The 19794-nt window shown below is 33.2% G+C and overlaps 2 protein-coding genes and 1 long non-coding RNA gene across 8 annotated transcripts; 2 read left to right on the top strand and 1 right to left on the bottom strand.

Annotated features, from left to right (window-relative positions):
- Positions 1–1203: 1203 nt before the first annotated feature.
- Positions 1204–18658, top strand: LOC100745923 (peroxidasin homolog). Of its 6 annotated transcripts, none has more exons than XM_003484557.3 (6): positions 1204–1424; positions 2315–2667; positions 12168–12685; positions 14151–14919; positions 15191–15536; positions 15614–18658. In XM_003484557.3, exons 2-6 carry the CDS (start codon positions 2483–2485, stop codon positions 17666–17668), a joined length of 3873 nt encoding a protein of 1290 aa, XP_003484605.1. In that variant the 5' UTR covers positions 1204–1424; positions 2315–2482; the 3' UTR covers positions 17669–18658. The 6 variants fall into 6 exon arrangements, with proteins under 6 accessions (XP_003484605.1, XP_012237688.1, XP_012237720.1 ...); XM_012382265.3 differs by having other exon boundaries at positions 1222–1539; XM_012382297.3 differs by having other exon boundaries at positions 1222–1518.
- LOC117151407 lies at positions 3520–5183 on the top strand. The gene is made up of 2 exons (XR_004461306.1): positions 3520–3692; positions 3783–5183. It is a non-coding gene; the product is annotated as an uncharacterized LOC117151407 (long non-coding RNA).
- LOC100746044 (acyl-coenzyme A thioesterase 13) lies at positions 18499–19724 on the bottom strand. Its single transcript, XM_003484558.4, has 3 exons — positions 19437–19724; positions 18911–19095; positions 18499–18831 (listed from the first exon to the last, which is right to left on the bottom strand). Exons 1-3 carry the CDS (start codon positions 19512–19514, stop codon positions 18672–18674), a joined length of 423 nt encoding a protein of 140 aa, XP_003484606.1. The 5' UTR covers positions 19515–19724; the 3' UTR covers positions 18499–18671.
- Positions 19725–19794: the final 70 nt, after the last annotated feature.

Genomic DNA, 19794 nt, shown 5'->3' on the forward strand with positions numbered 1-19794 from the left:
AGAAACAGGAGTCGAAAATATGAACAGAGATGTGTTTCGTTTGGAATCGCTGCCACGATATAACGAGGCGATATGATTCCCTCTCCGAGAAGCATCTTTCTCTTTTCGACATACGGCATATCAAAAACTTCACGACTTCGCTGGCTAACAATCAGTGTTGTTTCATGGACTACAGAACGTTGGCCCAATCAGATTGTTGAAAAAGATTATACGAGGTTAAGTCATTTCACTAATTGTATTGATGACTGCTCATATACATCACCAAACGATGTGTCATTTGTCTTTTTACTCACTACCAACATGTTGCATCCACCTATGTTTCCTCATTCGATACTTCTAGACAACAATTATTAATTAATTCAACTATACTATCTGAAATAATAGAATCGTTTTTATAATTAAGAACTATAGACACAATATTCATTGTCACTCTGACCAAATAACCTTGATAGACTTACTTATCAATCGGTTTCATCTTTTTCCTTTTATTCGCCTGTAGTATTATAGTAACTTTCATAATATAGTAAGATCTTTAATATCAATTAACATTACCGATTGATGCACTGACACTAATTATAGTTCCTCTCTTCTCTCATTATATCTAAGGTATAGGTCTGTTAGGTGAGAGCCTTACTGAAGAGTCCATACTAGGAGATCTTGGACGAAATACTCACTAATTATAGTGGAGTCCAGCAGTTGGATAAATACTTAATATAATAATATAAATAAAGTTCTCTTTAAAACCTAAGAATTTGAAAGAGAAATTAGTTTAGAATTCTTCATTAAAAATTTCTCCAAGTTAACAAAATTACCAGAAGTGTATATTGATCTATAGCGTGGCATTAATTTCGAATTAATAACAAAATTATTAGTTGATTCAATATACATATAATATGTAGGCACATATTTGGCAAAAATAATCTCAAATTATCCAATAGTGTATCACATGCAACATTGATTGCGACTTTGAATTATCCCCTCATGTTTATGTCAATTTACTCGTTGACGTTGAAGCATATCAACTTTGATGCTTAACCTATATAACATTCTTGCTGTATCATAGAGGTTCCCGCATCATCGAGTGTATCCACGTGTGCAGGTAAATACACAAAAAAAGTGTAAAAATAAGAAGATACTGAAGGGAGAGGACCGGAGGAGTGGCTCGTGCGAACGAGTGGGGAGAAAGACTCGCAAAGAAATGCTCACGTACGCTTTACTAACGCGCGCAGAGCGGATTGGCGCTGTGCGACTCTAGTCTAGTAGTAGCCGAGCCGCCACGACGAAACGACAACGCAGCGGCGGCGTCCTTCCGCGCCTCTTCATTCCTTTGTCGCCGCTGTTGCTTCGTCTACCGACTCTCACAGACGATATTCGACGGCCGCTTAGGCCTAAAGGAATCTCACCGACTGAGCTCAGAAACACGGGTTAGATTTTTCTTATTCTTACATAGTGAAGTTCCTGTGAAAAAAGTGTTTCACTTGGTGGATACCGAACTTGGATAACGACTTGTTTTACAAGGTTCAGAAATTGAGGTTTAGGGTAGATTATTTGAAACTTTTAACAAGGAATAATGGAAGTCGAGTATTATGGAGAGTATGCCTAGTTAGTTTGAGTTAGTTGAAATTGATTTGGAGTTTCTGATTGAATAGATTTGTATTTTGTGTGTTAACATATTTAGTCTTTTAATTTGGATTAGATTTAGGTATATACTTGAACTAGATATGCTGTGTATAAGAGGGTAGGCATTTTTTACGTCAAATTACAATACATCCTGTGTATTACTAAAAATATTTTCGCAAAAGTAATCTATTAAAATTTTGTTATTAAGTATGGATATAATCATTAAAGTTTATCTGTTATTATATCATCTATCTATTATCAGATCTGTCATCAGATCTATTATCAGATCATTTAACATAGGATACCAATAACTTCATAATACTGGTATAAAATTTCGAAAAAAAATTATACTAATAAACAACATAAAACTTTCATACTCAAAATTTCATCTACATAACATTCGCTACACCTTTATGATATTTTTATGCTATTACAAAATCATTCTCTCCCACATTGCCTATAATAACATTCCAATATTCAACCCACAACAATTTACATACCAGATTTAATATCCAAATAATCAAACATTTCTTCCTTTATCATGCTCTTCACAAACATCCATTCAAAGAAATGCATTCAAAATCCACCGCCAAAGTGTAATAAATAATCCGCTATCCCATATAAAGCCAACATAATGTATAAAATTATACGGATCCTGGCTGCAGGACACTCAGCTCCAGCTCGAACATTACAGGAAAGGTTCGTGGATCTCTGAAACAGAGAGAAGTGAAAGTACCGCGTGGCCAAAGACTGCTGCCAGACGGAGGCTGCGTTTATCTCGATGACCAGCACGTGCTAGCGCGAAATAGTGCGGGGAACAACCTTAATAAGAATAAGACTGATCACACGTGGGTACAGCAAGATGAGGCTGGTGTTAAGTGTCGTTTGCTCGCTCCTGTTGATCCTGCCATTATCCAACGCGGACCAATGGCAAAACGGGAGGAACGTGGAATGCCCTCACAAGTGTATGTGCTTCGGAAACACCGTGAGATGCATGTTTCAGAAGCTGAACCGTGTACCACGAGTACCAACCAACACGACGGTCCTGTAAGTGGCTGCTTCTTTAACATCTACTACTTTTTTCTTCTTTTGTTCTTTTTCCCCTTTCATCGTATAACTTAGTCCCTCAGAGAGAGATTGATGGTTATATACAAAAATGCACGATAATCTATCAATGCATACGATGTCCCTAGGCGAATTACAGGGAAATTTGGATACACTAGTAATCGGGAAATATTCATGATGTAGACTGTGAATATTTCTAGCGCGAATGTACGTGGGAAGTGAGGAATTACATTGGTTGTTTATGTCTAGTGTAAATATGGTCTAGCTGGTATATATCTTCATTTTTAGATATTTAATGGTATCCGTTGGTTATTGGTTTTCCTGTTGATTTAAAAACATTCTTTTAATATATTTTCCTGTTTGAAGTTGAAAAATCTTAATTTTAAGAAATTGAAGATTGAAAATTCCTGAAACTAAACATTTTTTTTTAAGTATTCTACTATTAAATTTTACCTTTCCTTTTCTTAAATCTTTCTATGTTTATTTTCTTCTTTCTCTTGGAAAAAATCTCGTCCTTATATTCAGAACTTGAAAGATACAAGAAATCTGGAAAAGTTTGGAATCTTTGAAATTAATTTACAAGTATTATCTGTAAATATATACTTGCGTAATATTGTATTTCATATATTTATATTATATACTATATGAATTAATAGGAAGTATATACCATCGTAGTTCAGAAGCAGTCAGATAATTAACTCTGGCATGATTAAGAAAAATCGTGCAGCAGCGGGTCAATTGAAACTTTATGACGTTCTATGATGATAGACTGTCTTAATGGTATGGAAGCAATAGCTTTTAATCAAAGATATGTACGTGAGTATATTTTTCCAGGTAATTGGAGGATCGCGTTTCATCAAAGATGAAAGGAATCGCGTGTATGTTGTATTAATACATATATCGGATAGCCATATTATATACACAGGTTATTGTATTTTAGATTATTCCACGCGAAAAAGTCACTCAAGCATATGATCCTATGCTTACTTTAAGTCTTCAAGTCTGAGGTATAATATTTCCTACAGAATTACAAATATCTGATATTTCTAAAGAAAATAATGCATCAACTCTATAAACAAAGATAGTTTATCTTTCAGTTTTCAACATCTTGTGAATTAACACAAAGGGAAGAAGCCACAGATCAATTTAGGTTCTCAGAATCTGTTTTACTTGATGACCTTGTACTCCTTGTATATACGCTTAAATGGTCATATTATGATTTCTTGAACCATCCTTATGATCTTATGATCTCTTCTTGAATGATCAATTTTGACTAAGCAATACGTTAATTTTTTTAAAAAATCTTCTTTTCTTCTGTTCTGGAATAAAATCATAAGAGAAATATCAAATAAATTTTGTATTGCATTTAGATTGTTGTAATTGATTTTTTAGTAAAATCGATACAATCGAGGTCGTAAGAAGATCGTCAATCGTATAAATAATTCGATACCTCAATGCTTCTTCGTGTGCTGCAGATGCATGTAAACGAATACAGTTAAAATAGGCGTGACCGTGCAGCTCAAACTATATATAAGAAGCGGACAAGCGGACGTAAATGAATGTTTGAAGAGTGGAACAAAAGTGGATAGCGTAAATACGAATTCTTGACTGCACATGTGCAATCTATTCTCTCCATAAGCTGTACGCGACGAAGTAATTTGTACTGGATTCAGTTTTCGTCTAGTTCCAATAAAAGAACATGTACCAACACAAATTTGGCACTTTTTTAACATCTTTCTTTGGATCTTCTTTTCAAATATAAAGCAGTCTTTCTAAAAATTCTTTAACACTCATTTCAAATAAAATTGTAATTTCTTAAGCAAGAAGTCGCTCCTGTTTTGGTGAATTTTTAGTAATCTTTAGTTACTTTTTAAGCTCTGCATATAAAAAGTCCAAAATAAACACTAATAAATAGTCGTTATATTTTCGAGTTTCTACACAATTCATGAATATCTTAATATCTTTTTATCTAATTTTTAAATAGCATGAAATATTTCCAAAAGGTCAACGATAAATTAACTTTTTCACAAAAAGATAACATTTCTTCTTCTTTGTTATACTCCTTTTTAATAGTATTTTCAGAATCTTCCTCAACAAGTCTCCCGTTCTTATCAACATTTCTGGGCATGACATCATCCGTATACTGTAGGAATGGGTATGCGTGTATATTGTACATTATATGTTAATCCTGTCTTCCTTTTCTTTTATAAAACAAGCATTAGATTATTTCTTTTGAGCAAGAAAACCAATATATGTATTTAAACGGGCGAAAAGGCGATAAGAATATATCTATAGATAATGTTCACACATCATATATTTTATCAATTTTATCACCCTCAATGGGGTTAAGGACTGTGTTTCGATATTTGCCTCTGATCGCTTTTACTACTTTTTTTTCTTGTTAACTATAGAAATGAATGTAAGCTAATGAGTATTGAAATATGAATACAGAAAAATACATGAAAATGTATTTTTAAAAATAAACTTACTTTAAAATTGTTTATATTGTTTCAAATGTATATATACATACACATATAACTCTGGTAACATGAGATCTCTTTCTGTTTGAAGAAATTTATTAAAGTTTGACAAAATTCCTTTGAACAAATCATGAAATCCTGCTGAAGTGGAGTTTTCTCACATTCAGTTTTAATGCATGATAAAATGGCTAATGGTAAAGCTGAACATAAACTACAAGATTATCGACACGACAATTGAATCTTGTTTAGAATGAGAACGGTAGAATGTTTGCATCGGGAGATCACTCAGGGACGAGTACACGCTGTAATATTCATATCTGTAAAAAAATGTAATTAAAAGAAATCACCATTAATTGAACCATTGCCTCTCGGCTAAACCGGGCGGTCTCCTTCATAATAGAATATCGTGAAATAATTTATACTCTTCTTATCAAGCTTAAATACATAACTTGAAACACAATAATCAGTCGATGACGTAATTCTATATAAGTCAAATTTATCTTCTTCAAACTCTTCGTCGTCTTGCGAAAGAAGACATTCTGTTTTAGTCCACTATAACTTTCTAAAGTAATATCTTTATCAAATTGGAAGATTTACTATTTTCATGATCCATTAATGACTGATAATTATTTTAAAACGGGAACAATATAAGCAAATTTATCAATTGTGCATTTAATTTTTGTCACATAACCTCTAATTTAATTTCTTGGTCTTTCCAAAAATGGGTAAAAAGAAAATTTAATAAGAACAATGAAAAAGCTTTATGTTACATAAATAAAGATTTGTTGAAACAGTGAAACGAAAATTTTAAAAAGAATAGAAGATTTACCTTTTTCATCGTCTATAAATGACTGACAATTATTTGCAAACAGAAGTGATAAGCGAGTTTATTAATTATTTAACTTTTATCACATAACCTCTAATGGAAAAAGTAAACAGATATTTAATAAAAATAATTAAAGAACTTTACATTATTGAAAAGGTAAAAGAAAAATTCTTTTTAAGTGAAATTCGAAGATCACGAATAATATTCTAGCTAAGCATTTCCTCTCGCAATGGAACTTCTTCCTTTACCAATAAACGAGGATTGCGCAAAAATCTAATCCCGTTCGCTTGTGCACTAGATCGCTATAATAAATTAGTCCTGCCGCTGAACGTCAAATGAAACGTACAAAACAAACACCATTCCTCGAATTGAAAAGATCTCTGTTTTTCCCTCCACTTTAGCATGATCGATTTCCTTTTAGCGATGTTAAATCTGTTTAGAACAAATTTGTGCAACGAATTTCCTGCGATTTCTTCCTCGCTAATAATAAATCGTTTGTATTAAGAAATAACTGATATTTGACAGACGTAGTTAAACTCCTCCGCCCTCTATGAGCATATGAACTGACCTTTACAGCCTTCTTTTAATTGACGCTATTTTCATTAATTTTTGTATTATTACTAGTTGTATTGTATCGTAATAAGGAAAGCATTAATTTAATTAAAGAATTTTTAATCTTTTTTTCCTGTGTACTAAGTCCAAATATTGCAATAAGGTAACACTATAATATTTTCAATGACAGAGTTGGAGTTATCAGCTGTTGATTATATGTATTGTGTATGTACTCACAAAAGAATTGAGAAAAATGTTGATCCTACAGCATCGGCCCATGAAAAAGGTAGATCAAATTACCAGCTGCGCAGTTGCGCACTTAAATGCGTAGTCAAAACAATATGGGCACATGTACTTAACTGCCTTCAAAACTATGGCACACTCTTAACACAAACATTTACGTAAATCTAACTTTAGGCATTGTCTTTAAATAATTCAGTTGCATTCCAACTATCAACCGAAATAGTTTACAGTTTCTTGGATAATAACATCATTTTCTGCTATATAAGTTATCCATATTTATACTTCTTGTGATTAGCTATTATTCTGCTGCAGATTTTCATGCATTTTTATATTGTTACGAATATATCTAAAAATATGGAATTTAAGTAGAAATTTATTTTATCTACTAAGTATTATAACAAGTATTCTTTAAATATTCAATAAATGCGTAAATATCTGTAGTCTATTTATTATTATTTTATTGTATTATTATTATTGTTGTTATTATTATTATTATTGGTACATTATAATTTTCTGTTTATAACCAGCGCAGACACGGAGTGCTTGGAGGTTAGTCGTAAAAATTGGTAAAAAAGAATAATGAAGATCTATCAGACTAACTCCCATTAAATAGATAGCATACGAAATAGAGCATGAATAAAATTACTGTTCGTTAAGGGGCTGAATGTTTTCATTTGGAGAGGGGTTCGAATCGCATTTCGATTCATAGCCGATACGATGACTCCTTGATGGTTTCTACTTTTTCTATCGGGTAAAATGGTCTCGTTAAGTTCAAGTATCCTTACCAAGACAATGAAGTAGGGTCGCTCGTTACGACGATTAATTCAAGTCTAGTCAAGCATTTGTATAATACAATCAAACCATTGTAAACGTAAATGTTTTTGCACATTTTTAACGAATGGGAATATGTCAATGATATGTTTGAAAATATTAGGTTGTCCGAAAAGTTTCTTTCGTTTCATAAGGTGATATTAGATGAACAACAATTCCTGTTTTACATTATTTTATTGAATTAGGTATGATCCATTTCGTTATATTTCTATTATTACGTTCGTGCATAATTCGATAAACTAATATAAAACAAAAAATATTGTACGTCTATTATTTCCTTATAAAGCGAAAGAAACTTTTCGGATAACCTGATATATTCCAATAAGGTGGGTGGAGCAACTGACCACCAGATGACAGTAGAGACTATTTTTCAAATATTTTGATAGAATTTAATTTAATTTCTAACCTATTTCGAGAATTATTTCTAATACAAATAATATGAATATGTCAGAAGAAAAAAAAGGTAACATGATAAATACAATTTTAAGGTAAAGTAACATCTAATGAGAATAAATTGAATAAAATTCTAGAACTTCATAAATCGATTTTAGATAAACGAGAGTAATATAGTAACTTTAAATGAAATAGACAAGATGATGAAGGTTGAAGCACAACTCTGAACATGTCTTCAAGATTAATGATAGAAGTTTTTAATCAAAGTAAAACTTTATTTAAAGTGATGTTTCTTAAAGATGATTATAATAGAGCATATCAAACGAAACTAAGCTTAATTAACATTTCATATTATGATAGATACTTCACAAGTAAGATTTAATATATTATAAGTAAACTGAAAGTAACTAGAGACAAAAATTTCTATGAATTTCATTGCATTAGTTTTTGTCATAATTTAATATATAAAATTTTACAGCGGATATTGCTTATAATTTATAACGAAGAAGGAGATAGTGATTAAAAGTTGAGCAAGTATTTTATTAGAAGCTGCAAGCGTTGGGCGTTACACGTAATTTCGTGGACCGAGAATCTTTTAAAATGATGAAATGAACGGTATCCAGATCGATCGGCGCAGGTATACCTATTATGGATATTGACCTGAATATCGAGCACCATTAAGTGGGGTTTGTCCTGACTTCATTGAATAAACACACCTTTGTTAAATTACCGATATGCTTTCGAGATAAAAGTTCTCCCGATCCAGCGACTGCTGTCTAAACAATTAAGCCGTGAATACACATTGGAAAAATTATTCTGAAGCTTATACAAGATACAAGGATATAGGACTTGGAATTATTTGCGATAAAATTATTGGAAAAACATCGTAAATATTTTATTTTGTATTATTAATTTTAGTTGGAATATCAAATACTTTCCATTTTTTTTGATTTTCCATTTCAATTATTTAACAATTTTTCTATTCCATGATAATTATGAATATTTTAATAATGTTATTATATATTTAATATTTGACAAAGTTGAATGATATATTACTTTAATAATGATTCAAAACAAAATTGTTTTTTCTTATAAATTTGATTTTTTATTCATTTCAATTTCAAGGTTTCAACTTATGTCAAGATAATTATATTTAAGTTGCAGCTTACGTTGACCGAGTGAAGGAAGTGCACAAACAAGAATTGTCAGAAAAACCGCAAACGTTGTAATTCCATATAAGCACGTGTGAATCATGAGTCGAACTAGTGACAAACTATGGCGTCATCTTGGTACCAGAATTTGCTGAATAAAATTAAAAGAACATAGATCAAAGAATCAATATTATTGAATATTTTTAGAAATATAAATTTTGAATGTACGCTAATAATGTCACTATTGGCTGTCATAAATTTCATCGACATGATAGTCCTTTAATATTAATAGCGATAACTTTTTATCGAACCGATCTCATTGATGTCGAATTACGGAGAAAATTATAACGATCGACAGAGTTAAATAATGCCCACCATTAATATTTATGTCAATCCGAAAGTAAAATAGCAAAGTCATCGTGCCGCAGTGAAAGTAAATTTATTTCCAGCTCATTATCATTTTTATTGGCTTCCTTTTCTGCCATAGTACATCATACGCATTAGATATGTAATTTCCTTTTTATCAATCAGGATGATCGATATTTCCTCTTGGATACTTTACATTAATATATTCTAAGATGAAATCGTGATTTACGGATGGAAATAGCATTAAGAAGAAGAACGAAGAAAATGTAAATGTTGACAAAAAGAGAACTATCCTCTATTATAATCTTCTTCTACGTGAAATGTTGTGATAGAAAATATGGAAGATATTTATGATATTCGAAGAACGCCTGGGAAACGACATAGTATGGTAGTATACCCAACTAGTGAATATTATGATAATTTTTGTATGTTTCTCTAGCTAATACGATTCTTGGTAGAATTATACATAATGTATATCGACAGTTAAAGCTTGCTTTTAGAGTAAAATTTGTTTTCTGTAGAATTGGTGCATTTTACAGAAAAAGAAGTAAGGAGATATAATTGATAGAATAATTTGTTCAACGAATCACTGCAAATACTTATAATAATTGCTTGAAAGAAGACCACCTAAGCGACTCAGTGTATATTAATATCACACATAAATATTACTATTATATAACTGATAAAGATAATTGGATAATTATCAAATTATCACTATTCATGTCAGACATATTTATTCTCTCTAAATATCAAACAATACCTAAATCGAATAGTTCATCGAATCCCTCTTTCACTTCTAATATTTTCCACGATTTTTCTTTCCCATTCTTCTTTCCAGGCATAACCATTCCCTCGTCTTTACCACACATGGCAAGAAATTGAGAAAAATATGAATGAAAAGGTGCACGATGCGGAAAAATAAGAAGCAGAATACAAACGTGGTTGCTTGTGAAAGCTTTCTAGCAGAAGAATCTTTTATTATGCCGTAGTGTGTCGCGAGCAGTCGGCTCTACTCACGGATCGTTCCATTTTCGTTCGTCTGGCCGGTGGTTCGCCACGGAACGAAGCTCTGGAAGATCAGCTGGAGCGATAAAGAGGTTAAAATACCGACGCGTTGAACCGAGAACTCGCCTGACAATTTAGACGGAGGAAATAATGTGCAACGAGTCGAGTAAAATCGTTAATTAAGAGATTCGCGCTCTATAGCTCTGGCGATCTTTGTAGCGGCGAATCGTGTAATGATGCCTAACACATTGATCGTTATTGCTTCTCGACAAAATGCAGGGAGATCTGTGAAATCTATGTTCGTTCGATGAATAATTAAGCATTTGTCCTATTTATAATATCGAGTCACGCTCGCGATTTAATATTAGAACTACTAAAATATAGAGATTTCATACATTTGTAGTATCACATTTTTGAAGATTTTAATGGTCCTTCGTAACATATATAGATAAGGGCTTATTTTTCCTATTGTATTATATATTTTATCATATACTTCTCATTTTGATACAAATTTCATACTTTAGTCACTGATAGTTCTAATGTTAAGGATCAAATTACAATGAAGAGAAGCTCTGCTTGTATCAAAGATTAATTTTAATTCTTTTCCAAATTTTCAACTCTCTAGTTGAATTTTGAAATTTTAACTCTAAATTTAATTTGCAATTATAAAATTATGGACTACTGAATTTCTGTCTAATATTTTAATATCTTTCTTTAAATAAAATGTTAAAGCAGTAAATGATTAGCTCTGACCTATACTCAGGAACGAGATTATACATCAAAGGGTTTATTAGAAGGAGTTGCAATTGACCAACTTTCAGTGGGAATTATTTTGAGTTTCGAGTTAAAGTTCCTTCGTTGGTTCGCGAGTTCTTGTCAAGCCGATTGCGGCTGTAATCGATACTTAGAGCACGATTATTGCTCAACTGTGAGAGGAACATAAGAGTCAGTCGACATAGCGATCTTTCTGCGTAATCTCTGAAATTAAGAGCTTCTTTGCTGTCTTCAGCTCAAGTTTGTAGAATAGATTAAATGGAAGTTTTTGTAATATGAATATATGGAGCTTTTGACGGGAGGGAGATATTAGACAAAGTAGAACTTAAAACAGATCGCAAAATATGTAAGAGCGAGATATAATTTGAAATACACTGGTGTCGTAGGAGAGAAATTGAAGTGATGTCAGAGTATTTAAGACACCTCCACTAAATTCTTCCTACTCTTCTCGATCTTCTTCTCCATTTGACAACCTTGACTTTATATACTTTGCATATTCTTTCGCAATTCATAACTTTTATGTCTTTAGCATTGCGTCAATTAGTAATTAAAAATATTCCATTGTGGGAAGATGGTCCATCTATTAAATAACTTCTATAATTTATGTATATTATATCTCTCTATATTCTACCATATACTTTCTCTATACTTATAAAACCGTTCTATCATATTAACAAAATTGGATTAATTTCTCAATTTAGATCAATATATAATAGTTAAATATTCTACCTCTATTCTAAATATCCTGTTACTAATATATAATTAAAATATTCTATTATCATTAAACATATCTTATTTGGAATATATTCTTTGTAATTAATATATTTCTGTTACATTAACGAAACTAAATTAATTTTACAGTGATCTACGATTCAACAACATAGCCGAGATACGACCTGGCTCCTTCCACAGTCTATCCAACTTACACACGCTTCTATTGAACGATAATCGCATCAAACACCTCTTACCAAGAACCTTCGAAGGTGCATCAAACTTAAGGATCCTCTATCTATATAAGAATCGTTTGGAACGAATTTCACCAGGGGCATTTTCCGGCCTGCCAAACTTGGAACAACTATATCTACATTTCAACCATCTGAAAGAAATCAGAAAGGGCACATTTAATGATTTGCCATCGTTGGAGAGACTTTTCTTGCATAGCAACCTACTGCATCACCTACCAGCGGACGCTTTTCACAATGTGGGACCCATGACACGTCTCCGTTTAGATAGCAATGCTCTCGTTTGCGACTGTAATTTGGTCTGGCTGGTGCAGAGGCTTCAAAACAAACCATCAGAGATGGCAGCCTTTTGCCAGTCGCCCAATGAGATGAAGGGAAGATCGTTGACAAGCATGTCGATGAACGATTTTCATTGCAGTTGAGTAATTGAGCTATCCTTATTACACCTGATCGTTGAAACGATAAGAAAATGTAGGGTTACATAGATCTAGGTATAACACTAAAATTACGAGACATAGGTTAGGATCTCTTTCATGAGAAGAAATGAAGTCATTTTAACTCTAGTATGGGTAACAAAGTATTGAAACTTATTTGACAATTTTATTTCCAAGTAATTAATATTGAAATAACTAAAAAATATTGCATATTTCAGAATTTCTATTTATCAAAAAATAAGGAATAGAAATACACATATGAAGAGATGAAAAGTGGATAGATATAATAATTAGTTCAAACGTAAAAGTAATTTAAAGCTGCAAAATATTTCTTTGGATATTTTAAATAGTTGAAAATCAAGTGGTTAAAATTTGAGATTTCATATATACGAACAAAAAGGTCGAATAAAATGAAGTAGAAACAAGAGGAAGTATCGACCACTGCGCTCCTTTATGGCTCTCGCGAGACGCATCGCTCTTAATGGCGTTAAGAGAACTTTGTTTTACGACATTAGAAAATATTGCGGGTTACAGTTGGTTTTTACAGTTAGAAACTTTTTATTGAGAAAGTTAATTTGCTGATGGTGATGAAGACAAAGTGGGGAGAGTCTGGCTGGGAATGACACGTCTGTTTTCTCGATTATCCTCGATTACCTGGTCACACATGTTCGATGAAAGGCAAAAAGTATATTAAGTATAAAAACAAACATCATCTTCTCTTGTCTATTTAAAGAACACTCTGATATGAATTATTCAACACAATTATGTCAAACTGTCTAATCATATCAGTTTCAAATTAGATCAGAGTGAGAAACACGAATCATTTTACGTATCTAGACAACTACAAATAAACTTGGCTACAGCTATACGCGTGCACCAGTTTTTAACAGATTGACATTAGTACCTTTGGTAAATATACCAGCCATGCCTAAATTGATTTCAAACAGTTCAGCTACTCCCTTTTTTAAATGCAATTAAAAATAGAAAAATTTATTTAGTATTAAACAATTTTTTAAGCTATTATTACTACGTTTTAGATTAAAGTGAGAAATCGTAATCAATTATAATTTTTGTTAATGTAATTGTATGTAAGCAAAGTTAACAAAGTAAGAAAATTAAAAGCAAAAAGAATTTTAGTTATTCCAATATTATTTGCTTAATGTAAAGCTATAGTAAGTAAAATTTTTAATAATATAGATGTATATTATTTTGTATCTATTCAATAACATAGATAAATAAAAATCTCCAATAGCATAAATTTATATAAGCAAACAAAGATCTCTAATGACATAAATCTACATAAGGAAACAAAATGTTATTATAGAGAGTTAAAAGCAAATGAAAAATTTTATCCACTCCAATGTTACAAATCATTAATATACCTACCAATATGATTATACAATTATTTAACTATAGATTATTCTTAAATTCTCATTTTCGTTTTTCAGCTGAGCCACGCATAATGAACGGTCCCCAGGATGTAGAGGTCAGGCTGGGAGGGACCATCAGCTTCACCTGCGAGGTAATAGGAGACCCGATACCGGAAATCAAGTGGATGCGGGACTCTAATGAAGTATCCGCCGATGGGAACCGTTATGTGATCGAGGATGATGGAACATTAATAATATCAGATGTAACGGAACAAGACACTGGTGAATACGAATGCATGGCCAAGAGCGAAATGGGCTTCACGAAATCAAGAAAGGCCAGAGCAGTAATCACAGTATCACCATCCTTAAGATTTACCGAGTTGCCTGAGTCACAAACTGTCCAAGTTGGAGTAGATACTTCTTTTATCTGTAAAGTGGATGGTCGTCCTGCACCAACTATTCAGTGGTGGAGAAATGGTCAAATGTTAAACGTTGGTGGTCGTATCGCCATAGAAGACGAAGGAAGTTTGTTGAGAATATTTGCTGTAAAAGAATCAGACTCAGCTAGATACGTTTGCCAAGCGAAAAACTCTAATGGATACGCTGAAACAAGCGCGGATCTGAGGGTAGTAGATGAGTCTTATAGTCCTCCTAAGCTAACGTATGAGCCACACGATATGGAAGCGGAATCTGGAGCCATTATAGAGATCCCCTGCAGAGTAGAAGGCTTTCCTAAACCCGTGATACAGTGGAAGAAGGATGGTACAGCTGTCGAAGGGTCTAGATTTCGTGTATCGCGCGGGGGGAGCTTGTATCTTTATAATGTTACTGCTGCCGATACTGGAAGGTGAATTTTGATACTTTTTATTAGCATTTCTTGTGTTATTTATTTAAAACATATAGGAAAATATTAAGTGGTCTATGATCTATAACCTTGAATGGAATATAGTAGAAAAATCCAAGAATATATGAGAATAGACATAAATATTGCCATAACTATGACATATAGATGAGTGTAGGAAAACTTACTAAATTTTTAAATGCAACATCTTAACGGGTTTCTGATATTGCGATGTATGTTTGTTTTCACCGTCATAAGTCAAGAATTGTGTACACAGATATGAATGCTCCGCCGTGAACCAATATGGTCGAGCAACCGCCCAGGCGTTGGTACGCGTTCGCCAGCCCGAAGCAGCAGATGTTCTTGTGATCAGAGCCTTCAAAGACGCAACCGAGGAGATCGATCGAGCCATAAATAACACGCTGATAGATCTTCTTAGCGGATCTGCGCGGACGAATCCACTGAGACTCGCGCGTTTCCCAGATGCAGTCGGTCGCGCAGCTGCCAGACCTGCTGAAATTTTCGAAAGAACGCTCGTAAATATACGACGAATGGTAAACTCTGGCCTGAGTGCGAACACCAGCACTGAATTCCGATATGAGGAAATTCTAACGGCGGAACAGGTTTGTTTGAGTTATGGTTTAGTTAATTTTTGTATAATAATATTTTAAGTTATTAACAAATTTCAACCATTCCACAGGTTAGAGAAATCGAAAGGTTATCTGGATGCACAGGCCACAGACACCGTCAGAATTGCACAAACATGTGCTATCACAATAAGTACCGTAACATAGATGGCAGCTGCAACAACTTACGACATCCAACCTGGGGTTCTTCCTATACTGGATTCCGTAGAGTTTTACAACCAATTTACGAGAATGGATTTTCATCACCAGTCGGTTGGGAAAGAAATCGCCGTTACTATGGATATCCGAAACCTTCTGCGCGTTTAGTTTCCACAACGCTAATAACCACTCATAATGTAACTTCAGATAGTGGAATCACGCATATGGTGATGCAGTGGGGTCAGTTCATGGATCATGACTTAGATCACGCTCTTCCATCAGTTTCTAGCGAATCATGGGATGGCATAGATTGTAAGAAGTCTTGTGACAATGCTGCACCTTGCTTCCCCATGGATGTTCCACCCGGTGACCCTAGAGTCAATAATAGAAGGTGCATTGATTTTATCAGAACGAGTGCAGTTTGCGGTTCTGGTGCAACCAGTTTATTATGGGGCAGTCTCACTCCTCGAGAACAATTAAATCAGCTAACCAGCTACATGGATGCCTCTCAAGTATATGGTTACGACGATGCCTTAGCCAGAGATCTCCGTGACTTGACCACAGATCATGGTCTTTTGCGAGAAGGGCCTGCAATTCCTGGCCATAAACCTCTTCTGCCATACGCTAACGGTCAATTCGTCGATTGCAGGAGAAATCCTGTAGAAAGTTCGATCAATTGCTTCGTAGCCGGAGATATCAGAGCCAATGAACAAGTGGGCCTTCTAGCAATGCACACGATATGGTTACGCGAACATAATCGCATAGCTCGCTTTTTACGTGATATGAACCCTCAATGGAATGGGGAAAAATTGTATCAAGAAGCTAGGAAGATCGTAGGTGCAGAGATGCAACATATTACATATCAATACTGGATGCCTCATGTATTTGGTAAAACTGCAGAAGAACTTTTAGGTTCGTATCGAGGTTATGATCCTAACCTCGATGCTAGTATCTCCAATGTTTTTGCTACCGCAGCTTTAAGATTCGGTCATACATTGATTCAACCTCAGTTGCAGCGTCTTAACGAATCTTTTCAACCGATTCCCCAGGGTCCTCTTAAGCTAAGAGACGCCTTCTTTTCGCCGTGGAGATTGGTCGAGGAAGGCGGCGTGGACCCTCTTATGAGAGGAATGTTTGGCACTGCCGCAAAATTGAAATTACCCGAAGAAAATTTGAACTCAGAACTGACGGAACAATTATTCCATACTGCCCATGCGGTGGCTTTAGATTTAGCTGCGATGAATATCCAGCGGGGCAGAGATCATGCACTGCCAGGTTATTTAGAATGGCGACGATTCTGCAATATGTCTTACGTTGAAACTTTCGAGGATCTAGCCGGTGAAATTCGCAGCGCTAGGGTTAGACAAAAATTAAGAGAACTGTACGGTCATCCTGGGAACATAGATGTCTGGGTTGGTGGAGTACTGGAGGATCAACTGCCTAATGCCAAACTAGGACCACTCTTCCAATGTATTTTGTTAGAGCAATTTAAACGTACTAGAAATGGCGACAGATTTTGGTATGAGAGTCCGACTGTTTTTAAACCAGAACAACTCGCACAGATAAAACAAACGAGCTTAGCTAGGATCCTATGCGATAATGGCGACAATATTAACAGAATTCAACCAAATGTGTTCTTACTGCCCGAAGGTGATAATAAGTTCGTCACCTGCGATGAGATTCCATATGTAGACTTAAGAGTTTGGTCCGAATGTTGCGATGGATGTGAAGATCAGAGTAACACAATTTCGAGATTCAGACGTAGCGCAGCCAAATATTTGCCATCGCAAAATAGTTTCTCTCTGAAGGATACAAATACACAGAGCCAGAGTGAAAAAACAGAATATTTAGAGAGAACAATCGAAGAAACCGAACAGGAGTTTAGGAAGGTTATAGATCTTGTAGAATCTTTGTCTCATAAGATAAAAGAACTGAGATCACTTTTAGAGGACGTGAAGAAATCGAAGTAGAACAATAGACGATGTACCATTGTTCCAACGCGCGTCCAATTTATCTTAAATTCGCTTCGTATTAGATATTCATTAACGTTTCACGTTTATTACTGTACATACACGAAGTATAGAAGCCCAATTGGGTTTATTAGGAGATTAGCTGTTTATTGCTCTCCTGTCAGATTCGAATTCGTTATTTAGATATCTGTTATTATCTCTAGTCTCATATTTGATACATTAATGGTACTAAAAAGAGCTTAATGATATTTATAGAAGCAATAATAGAGCTTAAATCGCACTGTTGTCGATCTCCCACTTTTATCATTTTTGAAGCTGCAGAGAGTCACATATTGCTTTAATGGCATAATATAGATACATTTCAGAATTGACATAAGTAAAACGATAAAAATATTTTAATTGTATCCTATGCAATAACATTTTTCTTTTTTAGCAATGAAAAGATTTACATATCACCTTGCCCTCTTTCCTTTTACGTAGATAATACGTAACTATTGTATCAACTAGCTATTAATGATATGCACAAAATAATTTTATTAACAAGTTCTATATTTAACACAAAGTTTAAAGGAAAACGAATCATAAATACATTTGCTACTTAATATGTACAGTTTTGATATTGATTACTGTTATGTTGAACGCTTACATTTCTATGATCATGTGCCATGTGTTTGTTTTATATTATGTACATGTTAGCTCCTAGCAAATTTGTAGGAGTATTGTAGAAAGTGTTTATTGATTCATTTCAGAAAGATCTAAATTTTTGGAAATATGCATTAAATAAAAATATTCAATGAAAACTAAGAATAGATCAATATTTGAAGGATATCATAATGCAGCATCCAGTAAAGAAATTGTATTCACTTGTGTAGCTATATAAACATATACACACTATATACACATTGAAACATTACTGGAACTTATTCAGGTTTTATAATATATCCATGTACTAAAGTATTCTGTTCATTAAATATTAACACTATACAACAATATATGTACTGCTTTATTTCTGTCCAACAAATTTTGTGTGCCGTCCATGAGCAATTACATGCTTCCCCTCGTCTTTTGTAATATCTACTGCAAGGAACGCTAGTGTTTTTCCACCACGTACAGTTTTGGCATCAATTGTTATCAGGTCTCCAGGAAGGGCAGGTTTCATAAACCTATATATTAATTATTATTATTACATTATAACCAGTTATAAATATATATAGCTCTTGTTATAATTATGGTTATACCTACGTAATATTTAAATCTACTGAGACACCTGGTGAATTATTTCCATGTGTCATTACAGCATATGTAGAAACACAATCAATTAGCGTACTTGTGAAACCACCATGCAAAGTACCACCTAAGTTTAAATGCTCCTCGGATATGATTAATTGTGCTTTACAGTTTCCATTTCCTGCTGAGATTATTTGGAGCTGTTTAGTAAACAAGTATAAAATTATTTCACAATAAGACAAAAATGAACTTATTGTTATATTTAATTTTTATTCAATTAATTGTAATTTATTAGGTTGTCCCAAAAATTTCTTTCATTTTATAAAGAAATAATAAATATATACTATATTATACCATATTATATATTATATATAACATATAATGTAATAATATAAATCAAGAAATGTGTATCTATTATTTCCTTATAAAACGGAGAAGACTTTTGGGTTAACCTAATAGTATATAATATTTATTGTATTTTATGAATTGCTATTATATGTAATTAGAAGAAAAAAGATCACAAAACAATGAAAAACATTACTTTTTGTAAACATTGTCCGAAATTTGGCGTTTTAAGAACATGTTCCAAAACTGATGTAATCAATTTTGTTTTACACATCTTGCGATTTGAATATTTTACGATTTTTCATTTAAACTTTTGTGATTTTTACAACTAAACGTTGTACACTTTAGAGCGTCTTTATTATATTCAGGAGAAACAAAATGTTAATTAATAACTTATTGAATTTATAAAATTTCGCACATTATGCTTGAATAACCTATACTTCGACAAATAAACAGCGCGGTAAGACAATTTTTAGATAAATATAGGAATGGGAACGAGTAACAGTACTCAAAATTTGACTACTAACTAACATAGAAATAGCTTTATATTTAAT

This window comes from Bombus impatiens, unplaced genomic scaffold (assembly GCF_000188095.3).
Source record: "Bombus impatiens unplaced genomic scaffold, BIMP_2.2 scf_0019, whole genome shotgun sequence".
In the NCBI taxonomy this organism is placed as follows: Eukaryota; Metazoa; Arthropoda; class Insecta; order Hymenoptera; family Apidae; genus Bombus; species Bombus impatiens.

Bases quoted from the DNA above. Each gene is read 5' to 3' on its own strand.
- LOC100746044 (XM_003484558.4), bottom strand. From the start codon at position 19,514: ATGTGTAAAACAAAATTGATTACATCAGTTTTGGAACATGTTCTTAAA. The intron at 19,096-19,436 runs GTAATGTTTTTC...TTTACTAAACAG, and splicing joins TCGGACAATGTTTACAAAAA to CTCCAAATAATCTCAGCAGG. The intron at 18,832-18,910 runs GTAGGTATAACC...ATTAATATATAG, and splicing joins TCAGTAGATTTAAATATTAC to GTTTATGAAACCTGCCCTTC.
- LOC100745923 (XM_003484557.3), top strand. From the start codon at position 2,483: ATGAGGCTGGTGTTAAGTGTCGTTTGCTCGCTCCTGTTGATCCTGCCA. The intron at 12,686-14,150 runs GTTGAGTAATTG...TTCGTTTTTCAG, and splicing joins GATGAACGATTTTCATTGCA to CTGAGCCACGCATAATGAAC. The intron at 14,920-15,190 runs GTGAATTTTGAT...TTGTGTACACAG, and splicing joins ACTGCTGCCGATACTGGAAG to ATATGAATGCTCCGCCGTGA.